Source organism: Monodelphis domestica, chromosome 4 (genome assembly GCF_027887165.1).
Source record: "Monodelphis domestica isolate mMonDom1 chromosome 4, mMonDom1.pri, whole genome shotgun sequence".
Lineage (NCBI taxonomy): Eukaryota > Metazoa > Chordata > Mammalia > Didelphimorphia > Didelphidae > Monodelphis > Monodelphis domestica.
Window position 1 is genome coordinate 246173417 of NC_077230.1, and position 25676 is coordinate 246199092.

The 25676-nt window shown below is 36.2% G+C and overlaps 1 protein-coding gene across 1 annotated transcript in view; it reads right to left on the reverse strand.

Annotated features, from left to right (window-relative positions):
- DDX10 (DEAD-box helicase 10) overlaps window positions 1–23552 on the reverse strand; it is a 370510-nt gene extending 346958 nt beyond the window's left edge. The window contains exons 1-3 of the mRNA XM_007494873.2: window positions 23123–23552; window positions 8807–8867; window positions 7909–8039 (exon numbers count right to left, since the gene is read on the reverse strand). Of these exons, the coding sequence (XP_007494935.2) occupies window positions 7909–8039; window positions 8807–8867; window positions 23123–23368 (438 nt within the window). The 5' untranslated portion in view covers window positions 23369–23552. The remainder of the gene's footprint in view (window positions 1–7908; window positions 8040–8806; window positions 8868–23122) is intronic.
- Window positions 23553–25676: the final 2124 nt, after the last annotated feature.

Here is a 25676-nt window from a genome sequence, read left to right on the forward strand (position 1 = left end):
TAGAAGCAAGTGATTTCACAAGGAAGCAGGAAACTATGAAACAAAATCAAAAGAATGAAAAAATTGAGGAAAATATGAAACACCTCATACACAAAACAGAAGATTTAGAAAATCATTCCAGGAGAGACAACTTAAGAATCGTTGGTCTACCGGAGGACCATGACAAAAGAAAAAGCCTAGACATCATCCTAAAGGAAATTATACAAGAAAACTTCCCCAACATTCTAGAATAAGAGAGAAAAGTAGAGATTGAAATAATCCACAGATCACCTCCTGTACTTATTCCCCAATAGACAACACCCAGGAATGTTACAGTCAAATTCAAGAACTACCAGACCAAGGAAAAAATATTACAAGCTGCTAAGAAGAAGTCATTCAGATAACATGGAACTACAGTGAGGATGACACAGAATCTGGCTACATCTACACTGAAGGACCGAAAGGCATGGAATATGGCATTCCAGAAAGCAAGGGAATAAGTCTACAGCCAAGAATCAACTACCCAGCAAAACTGACTATATTCTTACAGAGGAAAGTATGGTCATTTAATAAAATAGAAGAATTCCAAGCATTCGTAAAGAAAAGACCAGAGCTGAACAGAAAATTTGATGCCCAAACACCGAATACAAGAAAATCATCAAAAGGTAATTAAGAAAGTGTAAAAACAGACTCGAATCCAGGACTTCAATCCCCAGAAATCCTTGCTCCACTTCCCCAGAATGCCCTCTAATCTAACTGAATTCTCACCTGGGCCGAGAGCGAGATGGGATATTTAAACCTAGTTGTGAATAGGCTCGGCCTCTCTTTTGGACTTCCTTTTTGGAGCAGACGCGTCTCTTTCGTGATGTGAGGTTATCTTGTCTAGGCCTCTCTGGCCTAGGCATGTGCTTTCTAATTCTGTATTTTCTTTAATCCTTAACCTTTAATAAACCTCATAAAAATATAATACTCCTTGCAGAGAGAAAATAATTTCTATCTGCCTCAGTTTCCCTAATTTTTAACTGTTACAGAATGGGGGAAAAAACAAAAGCAAAAGAAACAAAAACTTTTTTTAAGTGACCCAATAAGTTAAAATGATATGTATCCTGACAAGAAAAGAGGATATTGGTAACTCTTAAAAATTATTATCACCTGGGTAGCTAGAAGAATTATACTTAGAGGGAACAGTGACAAACTGTATAGGATGAAATGCCAAGAAATAAATATGTATATGTGTATTCATAAATATATATATATGTGTGTGTGTGTGTGTGTGTATGTGTATATATATGTATATATATGCAACTAGAATTTTTAAAAAGAGGTTAATACTAAGAGACATGAGAAAAGAAATAAAATGGGGTAAATTTATATGTCACAAAGAAGCGCATGGCAGGAGGGGGGAGAGAACATCAATAGAATGGAAGGGTAAAGAGGTTAGAGATAGGAAATACTCAATTCTTATGTGCATTGAAATTGACTCAAAGAGGGAAGAACAATCAAATACAAAGGTGCAGAGAACTAGATTCACATCCTATAGGAAAGTAGAAAGTAGAAAGGACAAAGGTGGGGAGGGAAGTAATACAAGGGAGGGAGAGGGTGGAGGGGTAGTTTAAAAACACTGTAAAGAAAATAAGTGGGGAATAAGAAGGGAGGGACTAGAAAAGGAAGTAAAATAAGGGGGGATTTAGGGGGACTGATTAAAAACAAAACACTGATATAAAAGGAAATAGTGAAAGAAGAAAGGGCAGAACTATGAGTGGAAATCAAAATGCTGGGAAATACAGAGCTGGAAATCATAATTCTGAATGTGAATGGAATGAACTCGCCCATAAAACTCAATCAAATAGCAGAGTAGATTAGAAACCAAAACCCCACCACATGCTGTCTACAAGAAACACTTATGAGGAAAGTAGATGCACGTAGGGTAAAAGTAAGCAGAGAGAGTCAAATCTATTGAGCATCAACTGAGAAAAATAAGGTAGTAGTCTCAATCACGATATCTGACAAAGCCAAAGTAAAAATAGATCTAGTCAAAAGAGATTGGGAAGGTAATTACATCCTGATAAAAGGCAGTAGAGACAATGAGGAAATATCAGTACTCAACACGTATGCACCAAATGGCATCCAAATTTCAAAAGGAGAAACTAGTGGAGTTCAAGGATGAAATAGATGGAAAATCTATACTAGTGGGAGACCTAAACCTTCCTCTAGCAGAACTAGATAAATCAAACCAAAAAAATAAGTAAGAAAGAGATAAGAAAAGTAAATGAAATCTTAGAAAAATTAGAGTTAGTAGATATGTGTTGAAAAATAAAAAAGGACAAAAAGGAATAAATATACCTTCTTTTCAGTAGCACAGGGTACATTCACAAAGATTGAACATGTACTAGAGCATAAAAACATTGCAAACAAGTGCAAAAGAGCAGAAATAATAAATGCAACCTTCTCAAACCACAATGCAATGAAAATAGTAATTAGTAAGAGTACATGGAGAGGAGTATCAAAAATTAATTGGAAATTAAACAATATGATTCCCCAAAATTGGTTAATTAAAGAACAAATCAGAGAAACAATAATTTCATTGAAGAAATGACAATGATGAGACATCCTTTCAAAAAACGATGAGACATCCTTTCAAAATCTATGGGATGGAACCAAAGGAGTACTTCTGGGAAAATTTATATGAGTGTGTATATATTAACAAATTACGGAGGACAGAGGTCAATGAATTGGGTGTCCAAAATAAAAAACTAGAAAGTGAAAAAAGTAAAAATCCTCACATGAAAACTAAATTAGAGATACTAAAAATCAAAGGAGAAATTAATAAAATTTAAAGTCAAAGAACTATTTATTTAAGAAATAAGACTAGAAACTGATACATTGAAAAAACAAAATAGACAAAGTACTGGTCAATCTAATTAAAAAAAAGGAAAGAAGAAAACCAAATTGACAATATCCAAGATGAAAAGGGAGACCTCACCTCTAATGAAGAGGAAATTAAGGCAATCATTAAAAATTATTATGCCCACCTATATGGCAACAAATATGGCAATCTAGGTGATATGGATGAATATGTACAAAAATATAAATTGCCTAGACTAAAAGAGAAAGAAATAAGATTACCTAAACAACCCTATATAAGAAAAAGAAATTGAATAAGACATCAAAGAACTCCCTAAGAAAAAATCCCCAGGACCAGAAGGATTCACAAATGAATTCTATCAAACATTCAAAGAACAACTAATACCAATATTATACAAACTATTTGACATAATAAGCAAAGAAGTTCAACCAAATTCCTTTTATGACACAAATATGGTACTGATTCCAAAGACAAGCAGGTCAAAAACATAGAAAGAAAACTACAGACCAATTTCCTTAATGAACATAGATGCAAAAATCTTCAATAGAATACTAGCCAAAAGACTCCAGCAAGTGATCACAAGAGTTATGCATTATGACCAGGTAGAATTCATACCAGGAATGCAAGGATGGTTCAATATTAGGAAAACCATCCACATAATTGACCATATTAACAAGCAAACCAACAAAAATCACATGATTATCTCAATAGATTATTATTATGTAATATTACAAAGGTAGAAAAAGCGTTTGATAAAATACAACATTCATTCCTATTGAAAACACTGGAAAGCATAGAAATAGAAGGACCTTTCCTAAAAATAATAAAACAGTATATGTGTAAAACCATCAGCAAACATCATCTGCAATGGGGATAAACTAGAAGCCTTCCCAATAAGATCAGGAGTCAAACAAGGATGCCCATTATCACCTCTATTATTTAACATTGTACTAGAAACACTAGAGGTCACAATTAGAGAAGAAAAAGTAATTGAAGATGTCACTCTTTGCGCATGATATGATGGTCTACTTAAAGAATCCTAGAGAATCCACTAAAAAGCTAGTCGAAATAATCAACAACTTTAGCAAAGTTGCAGGATACAAAATAAACCCACATAAGTCATCAGCATTTCTATATATCTCCAACACATCTCAGCAGCAAGAATTAGAAAGAGAAATTCCATTTAAAATCACCCTAGACAATATAAAATACTTAGGAATCTATCTGCCAAGACAAACACAGGAACTATATGAACACAACTACAAAACACTCTCCACACAATTAAAACTAGATCTAAACAACTGGAAAAACATTGATTGCTCATGAGTAAGATGAGCTAACATAATAAAAAATGACAATCCTACCCAAATTAATTGACTTATTTAGTGCCATACCCACTGAACTACCAAAAAACTTCTTTACTTAATTAGAAAAAACCATAACAAAGTTCATTTGGAAGAACAAAAGATCAAGGATATTCAGGGAAATCATGAAAAACAATGCGAAGGAAGGTGGCCTTGCAGTCCCAGATCTGGAACTATACTATAAAGCAGTGGTCATCAAAACAATATGGAACTGGCTAAGAGACAGAAAGGAGGATCAGTGAAATAGACTTGGGGTAAGTGACCTCAGCAAGACAATCTATAATAAGCCCAAAGATCCCAGCTTTGGGGACAAGAATCCACTATTTGATCAAAACTGCTGGGAAAATTGGAAGATAGTATGGGAGAGATTGAGTTTGGATCAACATCTCACACCCTACACCAAGATAAACAGAATGTGTGAATGATTTGAACATAAAGAAGGAAACTATAAGTAAATTAGGTGAACACAGAATAATATACATGTCAGATCTTTGGGAAAGGAAAGATTTTAAAACCAAGTAAGAGTTAGGAAAAAAATCACAAAATATAAAATCAATAATTTTGATTACATCAAATTAAAAAGGTTTTGTACAAACAAAACCAGTGCAATCAAAATGAGAAGCAACAAATTGGGAAATAATCTTCATAACAAAACCCCTGACAAAGGTTTAATTACTCAAATTTACAAAGAGCTAAAGCAATTGTACAAAAAAATCAAGCCATTCTTCAATGCATAAATGGCCAAAGGTCATGAATAGGCAATTTTCAGTTAAAGAAATCAAAACTATTAATAAGCACATAAAAAGGTGTTCTAAATCTCTTATAATCAGAGAGATGCAAATCAAAACAACTCTGAGGTATCACCTCACACCTAGCAGATTGGCCAACATGACAGCAAAGGAAAGTAATGAATGCTAGAGGGGATGTGGCAAAGTTGGGACATCAATGCACTGCTGGTGGAGTTGTGAATTGATCCAATCATTCAGGAGGGCCCTTTGGAACTATGCCCAAAGGGTGATAAAAGACTGTCTGCCCTTTGATCCAGATAGCACTGCTGGGTTTGTACCCCAAAGAGATAATAAGGAAAAAGACTTATACAAGAATATTCATAGCTGCGCTCTTTATGGTGGCAAAATTATTGGAAAAATGAGGGGATGCCCTTCAATTGGGGAATGGCTGAACAAATTGTGGTATAGGTTGGTGATGGAATACTATTGTGCTCAAAGGAATAACAAACTGGAGGAATTCCGTGTGAACTTGAACGACCTCCAGGAATTGATGCTGAGTGAGAGGAGCAGAACCAGGAGAATATTATACTTAGACACTGATACACTGGTACAATGGAATATAATGGACTTCTCCATTAGTGGCAATGAAGTGATCCTGAACAATTCTCAGGAATGTATGAGAAAGAACACTACCCAAATTCAAAGGAAAAACTGTGGGAGTAGAAACAGAAGAAAAACAACTGCTTGATTACATGAATTGAGGGGGATATGATTGGGGATGGAGACTCTAAAATTTAGTCTAAATGATCATCCTAATGCAAACATCAACAACATAGAAATAAGTTCTGGTCAAGGACACATGTAATACCCACTGGAACTGCGTTTTGGCTATGGGAACGGTGGAGGAGGGGAGGGAGGGAAAGAATATGATTCTTGTAACCAAGGAATAATGTTCTAAATTGACTAAATAAAACTTAAATAAATGATAAATTAAAAAAAGAAAAAAGCACAAATATATTCATAAGAGTACTTGTTTGTGTTAAGTAAACCTAGAAATAACATGTTCAATAAGGCAATGATTAAAGAAGCTTTGTTATAAAAATGGATATATAAAGTGGAACAAAGGACTATTTCAATAAAGAATATGATTCATTCCTTTGGAAGATATATAAACTGAAACAGAACAAAGTAAGCACTATTTTGTGTTTCCTTGGTAGTTCAAGGTAGCATACTAGAAAGAGCACTAGACCTGGTATCAGGCAGACATGAGCTCAAATCCTACCTTCCTTATCTGTAAAATGGGGATAATAACTTCACCTTTACAATTACAAATAACAAAAGTTCTGAGGAGCTTTGTTTCGAAAACAAAATTAGATATTTGTAAAGTGTTAAAATTAAAAGTCCTACATAAATTCTATTATTATTATACATGATGACAACAATACCACCAAAAAAAAAAACCTCAACATTAAAATCATCTGGATTAATTATTTTCAATGAACAACATAGAATCTAGAGAACAGATGATAAAACATGTTTCACTTAGAGAAGTAAGGAATTTTACTAAGGCTATATGATAAGGCTTTAATTTTATTCTTCTTTTCTCTCTATTCTCTCTCAAAAATTTCATCACCTTCTGTAGGTTTAATTATGATCTCTCTCACAATAATTCTATACATCCAGCCTTTTATTTCCCTCTCAATCTCCAGTCCTACATCACCCACTGTCTATTCGTTAAGTTCAAATTTCAAAAAATAAGCTAGAAAGGTTGATGATTTTCTCATCAGTCATAAAAAAAGAGAAAAGCCAATATTTTAAAAAACACATTTCCTTCTACTCAACTTCTGAGATCTCTGCTCAAATATTGCTTTAGTCCAGCAATGGCGAACCTTATAGAGACCAAATGCCCAAATTACAACCCTTATACTGCATGTGCCACACCCCCTTACTTCTTTCTGGTGGCTGGGCAGAGGGGCGGGTGATGGGAGAAATGTCCACAGGCATGTGTGGAGAGGGGGAGGAGAGCAGCCCCCTCCATGCTCCAGCATGCATACTATAGGTTAGCCACCATGGCCTTCATGTAATATAAAGGGAAATTCTAAAGAGGAGCTCAACACAAAACAAAGAAAAAGTCTCACTGAGAACTTAGGGGTTGGAGAATTCATCTCTGGGACAACATTAAAGAATTATAACAATTTTAACTTCTACAAAAATAAAACCTGAATGTTTTTTCTCCATGAAAAATCAATTCAAAATTGAAGGAAACTTAGAAGCCACTGAATCCAATCGTTTCCTTTTACAAATGAGGAAAACGAGGCAGGAAGAGTAAATGACTTGGCCAGGGTTGGAGAGTTAGTTGGCATCTGAGGTAGAATTTAAATTCAGGTTTTCCTGACTAAAAACCCAAAACCCTATCCAGTATGCTATAAGAATCACTATAGGTTAATGTTCACTGTAATGCACATATTAGAATATGCATTCTAAGACTTTTCCATAAAAATATCTAGAGTTCTCCATCTGGTCACGAACTAAGTTAATATAAACAAATGCTCTGAAAGCAAGATAAAAAACTCAAAAGTACTGAACAACCATCTAGGTTAGGAGGAGGAGAAAATTCAAAAAGTCCACTCTGACCTTTTATTTATATTCTTTGCACCACATATGGGACCATTACAATTTTTTTCAACAAACCTGCTCACAGTCAAACCAAAAGTCATGTTCTCCCTCTAAAGCACAATGAAGGACCGTAAGGACATATGCCTTCTTATCTTTCAAACTTCCAAATGACTAAAAATGAAGGTCAATTGAAATGGGGAAGAGAAGGCTATTACTGAAATAAACACACCAATTCCTAAAGACCTGCAAATAATCAGAAGTTCATCTGTTTATAATGAAAATAGCTCATCAACTCGATTCTACCTCACCTGTTAAAAAACAGAACTCTGGTTATCTGATGACATAAAATACTTACAGGGACAAGAAATGCCAGAGTTTTGCCTGATCCTGTCTTTGCTGCTCCAAGCACATCTTTACCCTGCAAAGCCAGGCCAATGGTCTGTTTCTGTATCTCTGTCACCATCCGATACTGTGCTTCCTGCAAGCCTGAAATGTTAGGGAAAAGTGTTGACATCACGTAAGTAAAACTTTTTCAACTCTGGAATAAAATGCTATAAGATTTTGAATATTTGGAGATTCCTTGTCTTCTTTTTACTCGATATTTCCACAAAATAGATTCTTTGCCTTTTTTGTGACATGGACAATGGCAATCTGGTGAAGCTCTTCTCAGAATAATATTTTTAACTGCATATGATAAAATACTTAAAAGATTATAAAGGAAACCAATGATGTAGAAACTGTTATAAAAAAAATTTTTTTTTCAGTTCACTGATCACATATTAAGAATCTCTGTTCTAGGAGTAGAGATAAGAAAAAATTAAAATTAAGATCAATTAAGTTTAATTTCTCAGTAGCAGCTGATCAGGCTAAAGAATTTAGCCTGTAGAATTTAGTAGCAATGAAATTATATTAATCCCTTTATTCCCTCTGACCCATGAACAATAATTATACATAGCTAGATAACATTTATAAATACTTTAAGATTTCCACAAGTGCATTACATGTTAACTCATTTGATTCTCACAATAATTCTATAAGGCTGATATGATTATCTTCATTTTATAGATGAGAAAACTAAGGTACATAGAGGTAAAAAGACTGTCATGGGTCACAAAAGTAATAAATATCCAAAGCAGTATTTTATCTCAAGCCTTTTTGACTCCAGGTCTAGTACTCTAATCACTGTATAGATATCTAAGTAAATATAATTAAAGATTTCCTTCAATCTACCCAACCACCATCAACATACCTACCTTTCAATGTTTTTCTGGACAAGGGGAAATCAGAAAATCGCATAATTTCATTCACATTTATCTGGGAGGGGAAAAGAATAGGTATATATGAAGAAAAAAATTATCATTACTCAGTCTTCTCTATCCCCATCCCCTATTATCACATTAAGAACTCCAATATAGATGCCGGTGAACAGCATCCCAACCTCACAGGTCCCCAATTTCAACGACCACCCACTTTGGCCCACTTTACCCATATCTCTGCAGTGTTATACTTTAAAACTCTTCACACAGAATTGTATATTTCCTAAGATTATGAACTCTTAAGTCCTTTTTATTACCCTATCTCTAACTCTATCAACCTTTCCCATTCCCTCAACATTATAAAAGCTTCATTTAAAAGCTCACTCTTTCATTCTGTCTCTCCCTTCCACTCTTGCCTTCCTCTCTCCCATCCTTTGTCTCCATCTCCAGCCAATGCCTATAATAAAGCTACTTAACATCAAATCCCACCCTCAAAATCCAGTAATTCCATGTTCTTGATTCTGTACTCCTGCCCTCAGGCCACAAAAACTGCTACAGAAAGGCATGAACACCGGCTGATTTCATTCACTCTAAATGTAGGCTGAATAACCTCAGCAGGGTTCTCGCTGCTGTTCACAATCCTCATACAATGTTGGCAGTCAATAAAAAATCAGTCACAACCCATCACAGAAATTTCCCAAATAATCCACCAATTCACCTATTCTCTTGACAAAAATTGTGCTATCGAGTCAAAGCCTTCACATTTTAAGTACATCTGAGTATGTTGCCTATGACTCCCAAATGACAACATGAGGTCTTGAAGGTAAAGTGCAAGGAACAATCTCTGGGCCTCAGTTTCTCCATTTGTAAAATGACTAGATTGTACTAAATGTTGCCTAGGGTGTTTTGCGGCTCTAAATCCCATGATCTTACAAGTAGCTGGGTGTTCACTTTTTTTTTTTAAAGCCTGACCTTCCACCTTAGAATCAATACTGTGTATTGGTTCTAGGGCAGAAGAGCAATATGGGCCAGGCAATGGGGGGGTGGGGGGGTGGGGGTAGGATAAGTGACTTGCCTAGGGTTGCACAGCTAGAAAATGTCTCAGGCAAGATTTGAATCCAGGACCTCTCATCTCTAGGCCTGACTCTGTCTCTCAATCCACTGAGCTACCCAGATGCCCCTGGGTGTTCACTTTTAAAACTCAGAGCTCCTCCTCTACTTTTTCCAATTTCATTGCCCACTAACAGTAACAAGAAGTCAAAAATGCAAAAGGGAACTTTTGATATGGTCAAATGTTTGTCACACCTCCATTCCTGTGATCCCTCCTACTCACCACCAGTACATATATGAGAGGCTAAAGTAGGTTAGGCAGGAATGGTGAACATATTACATTTATAAAATCCAATTACTCAGTTCCAAAAGAGCAAATAGTATTTATTTACTAAGAGTGTCAGTACTCCAAATTACTATAGTAAGTTACACTAGAAGTCCAGAAGAACTAAAGAGAGAGAAAAAAAGATGCAGAGATCTATCTCAAATTCATTACTTATTGTAAGAGCTGGGAGGAGTTCTGAGACCACCTCCAATATCTCTCAAATGTATCCCCTTCAAATGGCCACCAGACTAGTTTAGGCCTTTGTCACCTTTCTAGAGCTATTTGATTTTGCAATTCAGGAACATTAGCCTGGAAATATAAAACATGACATCTTTCTCATTCTTTTGAATGACAATAAGTAATGCTTCATTTGCCCTTAAAATTTAGATCCATCAAATATTCATTACCAAAATTTTTCAGTAACCCAATTTCCTAGATCTATTACAAGAGCTATTTTAATGCAGATGCTGAAGGCAAGAGATGCTGCTTAGATCTGGAATGTGCTGTCAAACTATTCACAATTCTCAAATAAGGAAAAAGTTGCATTTGTTGAATTTGCTAAATTACACTCCAGGCTTTTCAAGAATGACATGTATTACATTTTTACAATCCTTCTTATCATATTCTTCAAGTTTCTCAATGTAACCCAGAATGGATTATGCTCTACTTTTACATATTACAAGTACAACCCACTAAATATTCTGCTAATCCTTACAATTCATTCTAGAAAATTGTAATTGTTGGGAAAGAAGGAAAATGGGCACAAGATCAGAAAGAGTATTTCTCAATGTTTTATTTGAAAATTACTAAAGCTCTAACAGCAGGGAACTCCAATTATAGAATAACCTTCCAGAATATTAAAATGACATATGGTTATTAGATCACTACATTTTGCCATTACCAGCAAATACAAGTTCTCCTAGTGAATATACCTCTTGCTCACTAAAGGAATGAAATTGGCAGCCTGAAAACACCAAGTAAAACAGTATTAGTAGACAAACATCTCTTCCCCAAGTATGTCAGTCTCCAGCAGAGAGAAGATATAGTTCTTCCAAGAAACCAAATGCACTCTGAAATTGTTCAGCTTCTGTATTGTCAACCATGACCTCTGAGTGTAATACAAGGCTATTTGCTCTTTTTTTTTTTTTAAAGAACCACACATCAAGGAGAGGAAAACTAATTTTTCAATTTTGGTTTTCAAACTGAATTCCAATGGACTAGAAACCACAAAAATAGATGCTTTAGTTCCCTATAGGGAGGCTATCACTTCTTTTTCCATTTCTCATCCTACAACTTTCTTTTATGGGAAAAGCCACCATTGCTAAAAGAACAAAATTTAGGAAAACTGTGAGAACTATGAACCTGTATGTACTCAAAGATTACAGATCAGTATACTTCAAGGTTGCTTATTCCTACATAGGCAATAAGTTTTAATCCTCATTCTACCCACTGCTAATGTCCTCTCACTATTCTCTGCTACTTCTATCAATACCATTAGTTAAGTCACCTACTGAATTTCCTCTTCTTCACTTACTATTCCTTCACTTTAACTGCTCCCATCTCTCTACTTTAACTTACATCTCAAATCTGTAATAATAAAAGGGGGAGGAGACTTCAAATATAGTTAAAAATGAAAATTCATGTGCATTTCAACTTCTAAATTTTCCTATACTTGGTTCAAAAAATGCTACCACTTAATCCATTCTGGAATCTCCAGCCCCACACTTACATTTGAAAGAAAGATTATCATCTCACTGATCAGCAGTCAATAATAAATCAATATGCAGTAAGCACCTCCCATTTGCCAGAGACTATGCTAAGAACTGGAGATACAAACAGGAAAATGAAGGGGCTCATCTTTTAGTGGAAAACAATATATTATACATATATAAACACAAGTAAATATAAAACATACACAAGGTCTTGGGGAGGGGGAAGGGAAGATATCTAGCAGCTAGGTAGATCAGGAAAAGCCTAACATATTAAGTGGCTCTTGCCTTGAGTTTGTTGGATTTTTTTTTCCCCCAAACCCTTACCTTACATTTTGGAATCAATATTATGTATTGTTCCCAAGGCAGAAGAGTGGTAGGGCTAGGCAATGGGGGTTAAGGGACTTGCCCAGAGTCACACAGCAAGGAAGTCACATTTGAACCCAAAAACTCTTGTCTCTAGGCCTGGCCCTCAATCCACCAAGCCACCCAGCTGCCCCCATTGCCTTGAGCTTTTAAAGAAAGCTATAGATCATAAATAGGGGAAGGAAGAAATACATTACAGAAGGGAGAGTTAGCCTGTACTAAGCCTGGAATGTTCTCTCCTTCAAGTCTATCTCTTATAACTCTTGATTTCCTTCAAGGCTTATTTCAAGTGCCATTTTCTACATAAAAATTTTCCTGAAATCTCTAGTTCTGTTGCCTTTCTTATCACCAAATTACCTTTCTGTTATTTATTACTTATGTGTTTATGTTCTATGCCTATTGTTTATACTAACATATATCTTACTTTCTCCAACAGAAAGTAAGCCCTGCCCCTTAAAGGCAGAGGCTATTTCATATTTATCTTTGTACTCCTAGCACCTGGCATAGTGCGTGGAACATAAAAGACTTTTAATAAATACATTTGAATGGCTTAAAAGAGACAAGAGATGGAATGTCACGAATGAAGATCAAGTAGGGTGGAACATAAAGTAAATGGAAGAGAATAATGTGTATATAATAAATCTTTTTTTTCTAAAGCTCATAGAACCGAAAATCTGCCCAGGACTAAAGCCTCTGAACACCAGACAGAGATAAGAAAAACTAATCCTCCACATTCAGAGATGGCAAACTCCACAGAAGCACAGAAGCCCCAAAATACCAAGAAAAATAAGAAGAAAGGGACGACTTTGGACACATTCTATGGAACCAAAATACAAAATACAGAGCAGATAGAAGATGATATACAAGAAAATGCTCCAAAATCTTCCAAAGGAAATGGAAACTCTCCACAAACCCATGAAGAATTTGAATCAGAAATGACCAAAAAGATGGAAGCCTTCTGGGAGGAAAAGTTGGAAATAATGCAAAAGAAATTCATGCATCTACAAAACCGGTGTGATGAAACTGAAAAGGAAAACCAGGCTTTAAAGGCCAGAATCAGGCAGCTGGAAGACAACAATCGTGTAAAAGAGCAAGAATTAATAAAGCAAAGCCAAAATACCAAGAAATTAGAAGAGAACATAAAATATCTCACCGACAAGATGACAGATCTGGAAAATAGAGGGAGAAGAGATAATTTAAGAATAATTGGACTCCCAGAAAAGCCAGAAATAAACACCAAACTGGACATGGTGATACAAGATATAATCAAAGAAAATTGCCCAGAGATTCTAGAACAAGGGGGCAATACAGCCACTGACAGAGCTCACAGAACACCTTCTACACTAAACCCCGAAAAGACAACTCCCAGGAATGTAATTGCCAAATTCCAAAGCTATCAAACAAAAGAAAAAATCCTACAGGAAGCCAGAAAAAGACAATTTAGATATAAAGGAATGCCAATCAGGGTCACACAAGACCTTGCAAGTTCTACTCTGAATGATCGTAAGGCATGGAACATGATCTTCAGAAAGGCAAGAGAGCTGGGTCTCCAACCAAGAATCAACTACCCAGCAAAACTGACTATATACTTCCAAGGGAAAGTATGGGCATTCAACAAAATAGAAGACTTCCAACTTTTTGCAAAGTAAAGACCAGAGCTCTGTGGAAAGTTTGATACCGAAAATCAAAGAGCAAGGAATACCTGAAAAGGTAAATATTAAGGAAAGGGGAAAAATGTTATCTTCTTCTTTTACTCAAACTCTCTTCTATAAGGACTACATTTATATCAATCTATGTATACTAATATGTGGGGAAAATGTAATGTATAAATAGGGGGTAAAGAAAGACCAAATAGAATAATCGTTCTCACACAAAGATTCACATGGGAAGGGGAGGGGAAGAAAACTCCTATAAGAAGGAGAGGAAGGGGGGGAGGGGGGGTACTTAAACCTCAATCTCAGGGAAATCAACTCTGAGAGGGAAAAACATCCAGATCCATTGGGATCTTGAATTCTATCTTACCCAACAAGGGTAGGGAGAAGGGAAAACCAAGGGGGGGAGGGGGAGAGGGAGAACAAAAAGGGAGGGAAAGAGAGGGGGGAGGGGGAGGGAACAAAAAGGGAGAGACTAAAAAGGGAAACATCAAGGGAGGGGACAAGGGGGACTGATTCAAAGTAAATCACTGGACTAAAAGGTAGAGCCGAAGAAGAAAAGGTTAGAATTAGGGAAGGCTATCAAAATGCCAGGGAGTCCACAAATGACAATCATAACTTTGAACGTGAATGGGATGAACTCACCCATAAAACGTAGACGAATAGCAGAATGGATTAGAATCCAAAACCCTACCATATTTTGTCTTCAAGAAACACACATGAGGCGGGTTGACACCCACAAGGTCAGAATTAAAGGATGGAGTAAGACCTTCTGGGCCTCAACTGATAGAAAGAAGGCAGGAGTGGTAATCATGATATCTGATAAAGCCAAAGCAAAAATAGACCTGATCAAAAGGGATAGGGAAGGTAATTATATTTTGTTAAAAGGGACTCTAGACAATGAGGAAATATCACTAATCACCATGTATGCACCAAATAATATAGCACCCAAATTTCTAATGGAGAAACTAGGAGAATAGAAGGAAGAAATAGACAATAAAACCATACTAGTGGGAGACTTAAACCAACCATTATCAAATTTAGATAAATCAAATCAAAAAATAAATAAGAGGTAAAAGAAGTGAATGAAATCTTAGAAAAATTAGAATTAATAGACATATGGAGAAAAATAAATAGGGATAAAAAAGAATACACCTTCTTCTCAGCACCACATGGCACATTCACAAAAATTGGCCATACATTAGGTCACAGAAACATAGCACACAAATGCAGAAAAGCAGAAATAATGAATGCAGCCTTCTCAGATCACAAGGCAATAAAAATAATGATTAGTAATGGTACATGGAAAACCAAATCTAAAACCAATTGGAAATTAAACAATATGATACTCCAAAACCGTTTAGTTAAAGAAGAAATCATAGAAACAATTAATAATTTCATCAAGGAAAATGACAATGGCGAAACATCCTTTCAAACCTTTTGGGATGCAGCCAAAACGGTAATCAGAGGTAAATTCATATCCCTGAATGCTTATATTAGCAAACAAGGGAGAGCAGAGATCAATCAATTGGAAATGCAAATGAAAAAACTCGAAAGCGATCAAATTAAAACCCCCCAGCAGAAAACCAAACTAGAAATCCTAAAAATTAAGGGAGAAATTAATAAAATCGAAAGTGATAGAACTATTGATTTAATAAATAAGACAAGAAGCTGGTACTTTGAAAAAACAAACAAAATAGACAAAGTACTGGTCAATCTAATTAAAAAAAGGAAGGAAGAAAAGCAAATTCACAGCATTAAAGATGAAAAGGGGGACAGCACCTCCGATGAAGAGGAAATTAAGGCAATCATTAGAAATTACTTTGCCCAATTATATGGCAATAAATACACCAATTTAGGAGAAATGGATGAATATATACAAAAATACAAACTGCCTAGACTAACAGAAGAGGAAATAGAATTCTTAAATAATCCCATATCAGAAAATGAAATCCAACAAGCCATCAAAGAACTTCCTAAGAAAAAATCCCCAGGGCCTGATGGATTCACCAGTGAATTCTATCAAACATTCAGAGAACAGTTAATCCCAATACTATACAAACTATTTGACATAATTAGCAAAGAGGGAGTTCTACCAAACTCCTTTTACGACACAAGCATAGTACTGATTCCAAAACCAGGCAGGTCAAAAACAGAGAAAGAAAACTATAGGCCAATCTCCCTAATGAATATAGATGCAAAAATCTTAAATAGGATACTAGCAAAAAGACTCCAGCAAGTGATCAGAAGGATCAGTCACCATGATCAAGTAGGATTCATACCAGGGATGCAGGGCTGGTTCAACATTAGGAAAACCATCCACATAATTGACCACATCAACAAGCAAACTAGCAAGAACCACATGATTATCTCAATAGATGCAGAAAAAGCATTTGATAAAATACAACACCCATTCCTAATAAAAACACTAGAAAGCATAGGAATAGAAGGGTCATTCCTACAAATAATAAACAGTATATATCTAAAACCATCAGCTAATATCATCTGCAATGGGTATAAACTAGATGATCAAGATCAGGAGTGAAACAAGGATGCCCACTATCACCTCTACTATTTGACATTGTACTAGAAACACTAGCAGTAGCAATTAGAGAAGATAAAGGAATTGAAGGCATCAAAATAGGCAAGGAGGAGACCAAGTTATCACTCTTTGCAGATGACATGATGGTCTACTTAAAGAATCCTAGAGATTCAACCAAAAGGCTAATTGAAATAATCAACAACTTTAGCAAAGTTGCAGGATACAAAATAAACCCACACAAATCATCAGCTTTTCTATATATCTCCAACACAGCTCAGCAGCAAGAACTAGAAAGAGAAATCCCATTCAAAATCACCTTAGACAAAATAAAATACCTAGGAATCCACCTCCCAAGACAAACACAGGAACTATATGAACACAACTACAAAACACTCGCCACACAACTAAAACTAGACTTGAGCAAATGGAAAAACATTAACTGCTCATGGATAGGATGAGCCAATATAATAAAAATGACCATCCTACCCAAACTTATTTATCTATTTAGTGCCATACCCATTGAACTACCAAAATACTTCTTCACTGATTTAGAAAAAACCATAACAAAGTTCATTTGGAAGAACAAAAGATCAAGGATATCCAGGGAAATAATGAAAAAAAACACATATGATGGGGGCCTTGCAGTCCCTGACCTAAAACTATATTACAAAGCAGCAGTCATCAAAACAATTTGGTACTGGCTAAGAAACAGAAAGGAAGATCAGTGGAATAGACTGGGGGAAAGCGACCTCAGCAAGACAGTATATGATAAACCCAAAGATCCCAGCTTTTGGGACAAAAATCCACTATTCGATAAAAACTGTTGGGAAAATTGGAAGACAGTGTGGGAGAGACTAGGAATAGATCAACACCTCACACCCTACACCAAGATAAATTCAAAATGGGTGAGTGACTTAAACATAAAGAAGGAAACCATAAGTAAATTGGGTAAACACAGAATAGTATACATGTCAGACCTTTGGGAGGGGAAAGGCTTTAAAACCAAGCAAGATATAGAAAGAATCACAAAATGTAAAATAAATAATTTTGACTACATCAAACTAAAAAGCTTTTGTACAAACAAAACCAATGTAACTAAAATCAGAAGGGAAACAACAAATTGGGAAAAAATCTTCATAGAAACCTCTGACAAAGGTTTAATTACTAATATTTATAAAGAGCTAAATCAATTGTACAAAAAATCAAGCCATTCTCCAATTGATAAATGGGCAAGGGACATGGATAGGCAGTTCTCAGATAAAGAAATCAAAACTATTAACAAGCACATGAAGAAGTGTTCTAAATCTCTTATAATCAGAGAGATGCAAATCAAAACAACTCTGAGGTATCACCTCACACCTAGCAGATTGGCTAACATAACAGCAAAGGAAAGTAATGAATGCTGGAGGGGATGTGGCAAAGTAGGGACATTAATTCATTGCTGGTGGAGTTGTGAACTGATCCAACCATTCTGGAGGGCAATTTGGAACTATGCCCAAAGGGCGACAAAAGAAGATCTACCCTTTGATCCAGCCATAGCACTGCTGGGTCTGTACCCCAAAGAGATAATGGTCAAAAAGACTTGTATAAAAATATTCATAGCTGCGCTCTTTGTGGTGGCCCAAAACTGGAAAACGAGGGGATGCCCATCAATTGGGGAATGGCTGAACAAACTGTGGTATATGTTGGTGATGGAATACTATTGTGCTCAAAGGAATAATAAAGTGGAGGAGTTCCATGGAGACTGGAACAACCTCCAGGAAGTGATGCAGAGCGAGAGGAGCAGAACCAGGAGAACATTGTACACAGAGACTAATACACTGTGGTATAATCGAACGTAATGGACTTCTCCATTAGTGGCGGGGTAATGTCCCTGAACAACTTGCAGGGATCCAGGAGAAAAAAACACCATTCATAAGCAAAGGATAAACTATGGGAGTGCAAACACCGAGAAAAAGCAACTGCCCGAATACAGAGGTTGAAGGGACATGACAGAGGAGAGACTCTAAATGAACACTCTAATGCAAATACTATCAACAAAGCAATGGGTTCAAATCAAGAAAACATCTAATGCCCAGTGGACTTACGCGTCGGCTATGGGGGGTGGGGGGGTGGGGGAGAGGAAAAGAAAATGATCTATGTCTTTAACGAATAATGCTTGGAAATGATCAAATAAAATATATTTAAAAAAATAAAAAAAAATTGGCTCAAATGCTAAAAAAAAAAAAACCCTGGACTTGGAATCAGGAAGATCTGAGTTCTAACTTGACCCAAAACAGTAACGTAAGTTACTGGTAACAGCTGTGACAGTGAACAAGTCATCTAACATCTATCTCAATTTCCTCATCTGTAAAATTATATAAAAGATAATAGCACATACCTCCCAGGGTTATTATAAGGATAAGATAAAATATATGTAAAGCATATTATCAGTGCTTTGCACATAGAAAGCACTTTAAAAATACCTATTAATTTTTTTTTTTGACAGAAGAAATAAATGGGATGGACTATACAAGGGAGATTCAGAAATAATGAAACCCAATAACTTAGTGTTCAATGAACTGGAAAACGTAAATTATTTAAGAAAAGATTCACCAAAAAAAGCAGTCTGCCAGAAATTAGGCTTAAACTAATACCTTTACACCATATTCATAATACAATATAAATGAAGGTGTAATTTTAATATTAACGATGATAGTATAAATAATTAGAAGAAAAGTAGATTATATATTCTCTCAGCTAGGAGTAGGAGATGTATTCTTAACAAAAGAGATAGAAGCAATTACAAAAGGTAAAATAACAGTTTACTCTGATTATATGAAGCTTAAAAGCTTCTGCACAAAGTTAAAGTACATAGGATAAGAAAGTCATTCCCCAATAATGGCCAAAGGATGTGAATAGTTTTCAGAGGAAGAATTAAAACCACTAACAAGTACATAAAAGAATTCTCCAAATTTCTACTAAGAGAAATTCAAATCAAAACAACACTGAGGTTTTACCTCACAACCTGCAAATTAGCAAAGGTGACAAAAGATGAGAATAGCCAGTGTTGGAATTTTGGGAAGATACACCAGTGCATTACTGAAGGAGCTGTGAATCAGTAAACCATTTTGGAAAGCAATTTGAAATTATGCAAATAAAGTAACTAAAATGTCCATATTCTTTTAGAAGCCAGAGATTCCACTACTAGGTTTTATACCATGAGAAGGTCATTGATAAATTTAAATTCTTCATACATGCCAAAATATTTATAGTAGCACTTTTTGTGATGACAAGGAATTCGAAACAAAGAAGATGTCTATCAAATGGATGGCTACACAAATTGTTGTATATGAATGTAATGAAAATTACTATGCAATAAGAAATGAGGAATAGAGAGGAGCATGGAAAGGTCTATAAAAGGTCTACATTAACTGATAAAGGGTGAAGTAGAGCCAAAAAAAAAAATATATATATATATATATGTACACACACACACACACACACACACACACACACACACACACTGACTACAATAATAAGAACAAAAAAATAATTTAAAAAAACAAAAGTGAATGCTAGGGGCAACTAGGTGGCTCAGTAGACAGAAAGCCAGGCCTGAAGATGGGAGGTCCTGGGTTCAAATCTAGATTCAAACACTTCCTAGCTGTGTGACCCTAAGCAAGTCACTTAACCCCAATTGTCTAGACCTCACCACTCTTTTGCCTTGGAACCAATACTGGGTACAAATTCTAAAATAGAAGGTAAGGGCTAGAAAAGTAAAAAAGGAAATGTTGCAAATTTTTAAAGAACAACATGTGTTGAAAAAAGAGATATGACACTCTCCACTCCTATCCCTTTATATAAGTGTTATACATTGCAGATTTCATATATTTTCAATGTGTTAATCAGTTATGCTGATTTTTTCTTCTTTTTCTTTTTTTCATCTTTAAAAAATATTTTGTTATATGAGACAGCTGTCTGGTAGAAGGAAGAGAAAACTGGAGTAACTAAAGTTACAGTTAAAAAATACATCAATAAAATTTTTTAAGAAAAAGATAGTAGTACTTGCATTTAGTTTTAATGGAAACTAGGAATTTCAAGAGGTGAAGAGGGAAAGAATGTCAGGCAGTGGAGGGTGTCCAGGATCGAGGCAAAGAGATTGGCAGACCCTTTTCTGAACTTCCCTGTTTCTATCAGAAGCACCACAAGAATTCTAATATCTCAAGCATTAAAGCCCAGCATTATCCTCAATTCATTACTCCCTCTTATCCCACATGTCTGATAAGTTGTCAAAGCTTGTGTTTCCCTCCAAAACAAATCTGATCCTTTTCTCTACTCCCATAGGCACATCTTAATTCAGACCCTTATCATATCTCACTTGGACTACTGCAATGGTCTCCAAATTCAATCTCCATGCCTCAAGTCTCTCTCTATACCAATCCAGCCTCAATATAGCTGCCAAAGTGATATTCCTAAAACAGAAATGTGACCCTGTCAATCCACTCTTCAACAAATTCAGATGGCTCACTAGTGCCTCTAGGATGAATTGCAGAACTGTTTGGCTTTTTGGTCCCTTGCAACCTGGCCCCATTCTCTTTTCAGCCTCATTGTGAGACTCTCATTCTTGAACTCTAAGATTCAACCAAACTAGCCTTCTCTCTGTACTTCATTAATAAGTTACCCTGTCACTTATCCTGACTCCCATGACTAAAATGTACTCCCTCCTTGCCTCCAAGGTCAAAAAATCCCTTATCAAGCATTGCCTTCTACAAGACCCTCCCCATTATTGGTGCCCTCCCCTAACTACCTTGTACTTAACTATATTTTATCTGTTTTGTATTTATTTTGCATATAATTATATGTATGTGAATGTGTGTATATATATATGTATAAATATATATACATACACACATATATGTATATATGTATACAATGAGAGACAGTATGTGTCTCCCCTAATCAAAGGTAAGCTCCTTGCAGAAAGGTATTTTTTTTCCTTTCTTTTTGGTATTTCTATTTCCAGGGCTTAGTAATGTACTTTGTACCTGAAAAAGTACTTAATAAATGCTTATTAAATGAGTGATTGCTTGAATGACTGTCTTTATTCTTCCTGCCTCATACCTCCTATCCTCCAGAGCTGTCTTACTGGTCTAAGTCTTGTACATGGTACCTGTGACCGTTAAAAGAGGTTAAACAATAGTCATTCATCTAATAAATGTCTATAAGAATATATTCTTCAATACTGCAATAATAAGGATTCATTAATCACCTATCCAGCAGTCAGTACCATATTCAATGTATTTTATGCAAAGAGAGACACTATACAGTGAAAGTCTGCAGTGTTACCTGTAGAATATAAAATCCATTATGATAGCATTCTAGAGTAGGTATCTCAGGAACTCATGATATATTCTAATTAGTGAGCAATTGAGAAAACAAATTCTAAAATAAATTTAAAACTTATCAATGATCACTTGATCAGGGTATACAATATTTAACTACAATATAATAGATAGAATACAGATTCTGAGAATACCCCTCCTGTAATAACCTGTGGTACTTGTAATACCAACTGAAAAAAACTCCCACTCTTTATTTCACAATTTAAATGCCATTTCTATATATTAAATTCTTTAAAATTTAACTGAGGAATCCTAGTCAACACTCCACTATATTCCTGTTTTACTTCCAGATACTTCAATGGTTTTCCATTCTCATTCCATACTCAGAACTCAAAACACTCAAACTATATGTCCTTTCCAATACCTATAGTGGATCAGCTCTAACCATACTCTGCCCCCTTATTTCTACCATCTCACTATTCCCTTACCTCTGTTTCCCTACTCTTAATAATGTCAGACCAGTTTTACCTTTAGCCTCTCCTTTTTGATTGCCAAGTCCTATCTCCCCAAAGAAATGGTCTTTCTCTCCCCCAGCCTTGTCATCCTCAATCCTACATCTCAACCTCCTGGTGACCATGCCAGATCCATTTCCTAACACTGCAACCCTTCTTCCCATCCTTAGCTTTTCTCCCTACCACAGCCCTGCCCTCTCAATCCTCTTTCAAACACCTTTTCTGCATCCCCTTCTTGTTGAGAGGAGGGGCTATATGTCTTATTTACTTTATTTTCACCCAAATACATAAAACCATAGTTTGTCCACAAAATCCACACTTCCTAAGTTTGACCGATGAATAAATATCTGCTACTCTAAAGGCATAACTCTTCAATATTCCAATAAATATTTCCACATGACAAACTGGGTACTCAGCACAAATACATGTCAAAGGCATTATATACCATTAGAGTGTGTGTGCCCCGTGTTACTCTTAGATTACTAAATGTACTAGGATGGCATTTCGAGAAGGCTAGTCCTGGGAACTCAGACACAATGTAACTAATTCTTAAAGAAGGTCAAGAAACAGCTCTATACAAGAAACATCTATCACTCCTAATCTCCCAGGGTGTTCTTGTCCAAACACCCACCTCAAACAAACCCCTAGCCCCGAGGTCCTAGAGTCCTGCTACAACCTAGAGCCCCTTCTCTCCATAACACCCTCACCCCACTCCCCTCCTTTTCCCCTCCTGCGGGCCTCATAAGAGCACCTTCGCCCCTTCCCCTTGGGTCCGATATCCCGTCGCCCCCTCTCCACAGGTACCAAACCCTGGACCTAGCTTTGGCCCTCACCTTCTCGTACTCCATGGTCAGGCGGCCAATGGTCTCCCGCTCCACTTGCCATTCGGGCTTCTTGAGCTGCTTCCTCAGCTCCTTCATCTTTTTCTGTTTGCGGATGTGTTTCTTCTTCCATCGCTCAAAATTCAATACCGGGTCGGTGCGGGGTCTGGATTCCTTGTCGCTGTGGGCCTTAACCTTCTTGTCGCCCCGGTGTTCTGTCTCAGGATCGCCCCGGCCGCTGGAAGCCGGTTTACCCATAGCAACGGCCGCAGATCAAACCACCCTCTCTCGAAACCAGAGGCAGCTTAGGCAAACTGGGGAAGCGTGGGACTACCAAGACACTCGCGCATGCGTATCTCAAGCAGCCGCTCCTTCAGAGTTTTGAAACCGGGGCACGCACAGATGACGACACAGGAAAGTCGGGAAGCAATTGGTGCTTTCGGTTCTCCTGCAGCAGGAAGAGAAGGGTAAAAGATACGGAAGGGGTGTGGCTTATAATGTGCGTAAGGGGGTATTTAAATATGCGCGTGCGCAATTAATGGGTTTATTCCCCTCCCCCCCCACTGGAGTATTTTAAATAAGGAAATTGACACTCAGGCGTCTTAGACTGTCATAAAGGAAAGCAGGATTCACACTCTTAAAAATTACTAAGAACCCAAAGTACTTTTCTTTATGTAAGTTATATCTATTACTATATATTATTTTCAAAATAAAACTTTAAAATAAACATTTTTTAATATTTACGTTTTATGCATAAATGTTTAATTCATTTAAAATACCAATAATAGAATCGTTATATATTAATGTGGTTTTTAAAATCAAAGTTACTTTTCCAAAACAAAAATCAGTGAGAAGAGTGACCTTACTTTACTTTTTTTTTTAATTTCTTTAATCTCTGACTTTATAGAAAATTAGATTCTCATACCTGCTTCTGCATTTAGAGTGTTGCAGTATGTTGGAGTTTTTTTCAAGTATATAGAGAAAAATCTGGCTTCCCACCAATATGTGGTTGGAAAAGAGAGGGATTATTTTAACAGGCAAGATATATCTTCGTATTATCAAAATAGTTTTGACTTCTTGGACTCCACTGAAATGACCTGGGGGGGGGGGGGGCAGGGGAAAGGAGGGAGCGACCAGGCTTGAACCAAACTTAAAGAATCAACTATTGATTTTATAGTCTCAAATATCTGACAAGTGTCATCCAGCCTCTACTTAATTTTTTAGTTCAATTCAAACATCTTATTAAGCCCCAATGCAATTCAGTCTGATCTAGTCCAACATTTACTTTCTACTCTGTATTGGGCGATATGCTAGATATTAGGGATAAAAAATGGAAAAGAAAACTGTATCCTCTAGGTTGTTCACTGGCTAGAACACAGGGACTAGAGACAGGGAGACGAGTTCAAATCTAGCCTGCAGCTGTGAGTGTCCTTAGGCCAGATATATTACATCAATTTTCTCATCTGTTAAATGGAAATAATAATAGTACCTACCTCCCAGGGTTGTTGTGAGGATAAAATGAGATAATAATTGTAAAGCATTTTGTATAGTGTTTGGTACAAAGTAAGCACTAGATGAATAAAGCTATTAAGATTACAGAGTAAGAAATATATAAGTAAAATTCAATATTAGCTATTAAGGAGATAACACATTAAATGGAAGACAAAACACTCACTGATTTCAAAAGTTATGGGAGTAAGAGGTGGGAACACAACCTTACATAGATAAATAATTGAGGATCATTTGAGGATGGGAGAAAGCATTTACAACTATCAGGGATTAGAATAGGCTTCAAGTAGGAACATCATGGAAATAAAGGCTTGAACACTCAGTGGTTCAACAACCACTTGAAACCATATCTCACAAACTCCAAATTTTGTATTTACTTTTACTAGCCTTCCAACAAAAAACAATAAATGCCTGTTGATTGTGATTAGTTATAAACGAAAGACCTTAAACCAAATTGTAAAAAAAAGTTACCTCAGGTTACTACATCAACAATAGGGAAAAATACATAATGAAGAGAATATGACCAGGTAGTTATATGTAGGGCATATTTGGGAGAAAGGTACATAACCTGCTTATGGGAACCAGTGATCAGGACATATGCCAAAAGTCTTGTGTGGTCTAGAAACACACAGTGACATACATGGCTAGGACAACATACTTCTGATGCTAACAAGCTATCTATACATGTAATGTCATTTTGCTACTCCGAGGGAAATCACATCTTTTCTTGACAATGACCTTACAGTCTCTAAAAAATATGTCCAATAGTCATATTTGCCACACTTTTCTCTACTACCATCTGTGGGGCCTCAACTATCTTATCTCTTCAAGGATATCTATTGCTTTCTCTCCAACCACCTACTGAGGTAGAGTGATAAAATTATTCCCTGGAAGGAAGAGTTCTTCAGTGCATAGCTGAGTACTAATGGGCAGTTAGGTGGTAAAGTAGATAGAGTACCCATCCTAGAGTCAGGAAGACCTAAGTTCAAATGCAGCCTCAGACACTAGCTGTTTGACACTGGTCAAGTCACTTAACCCTGTTTGCCTCAGTTTCCTC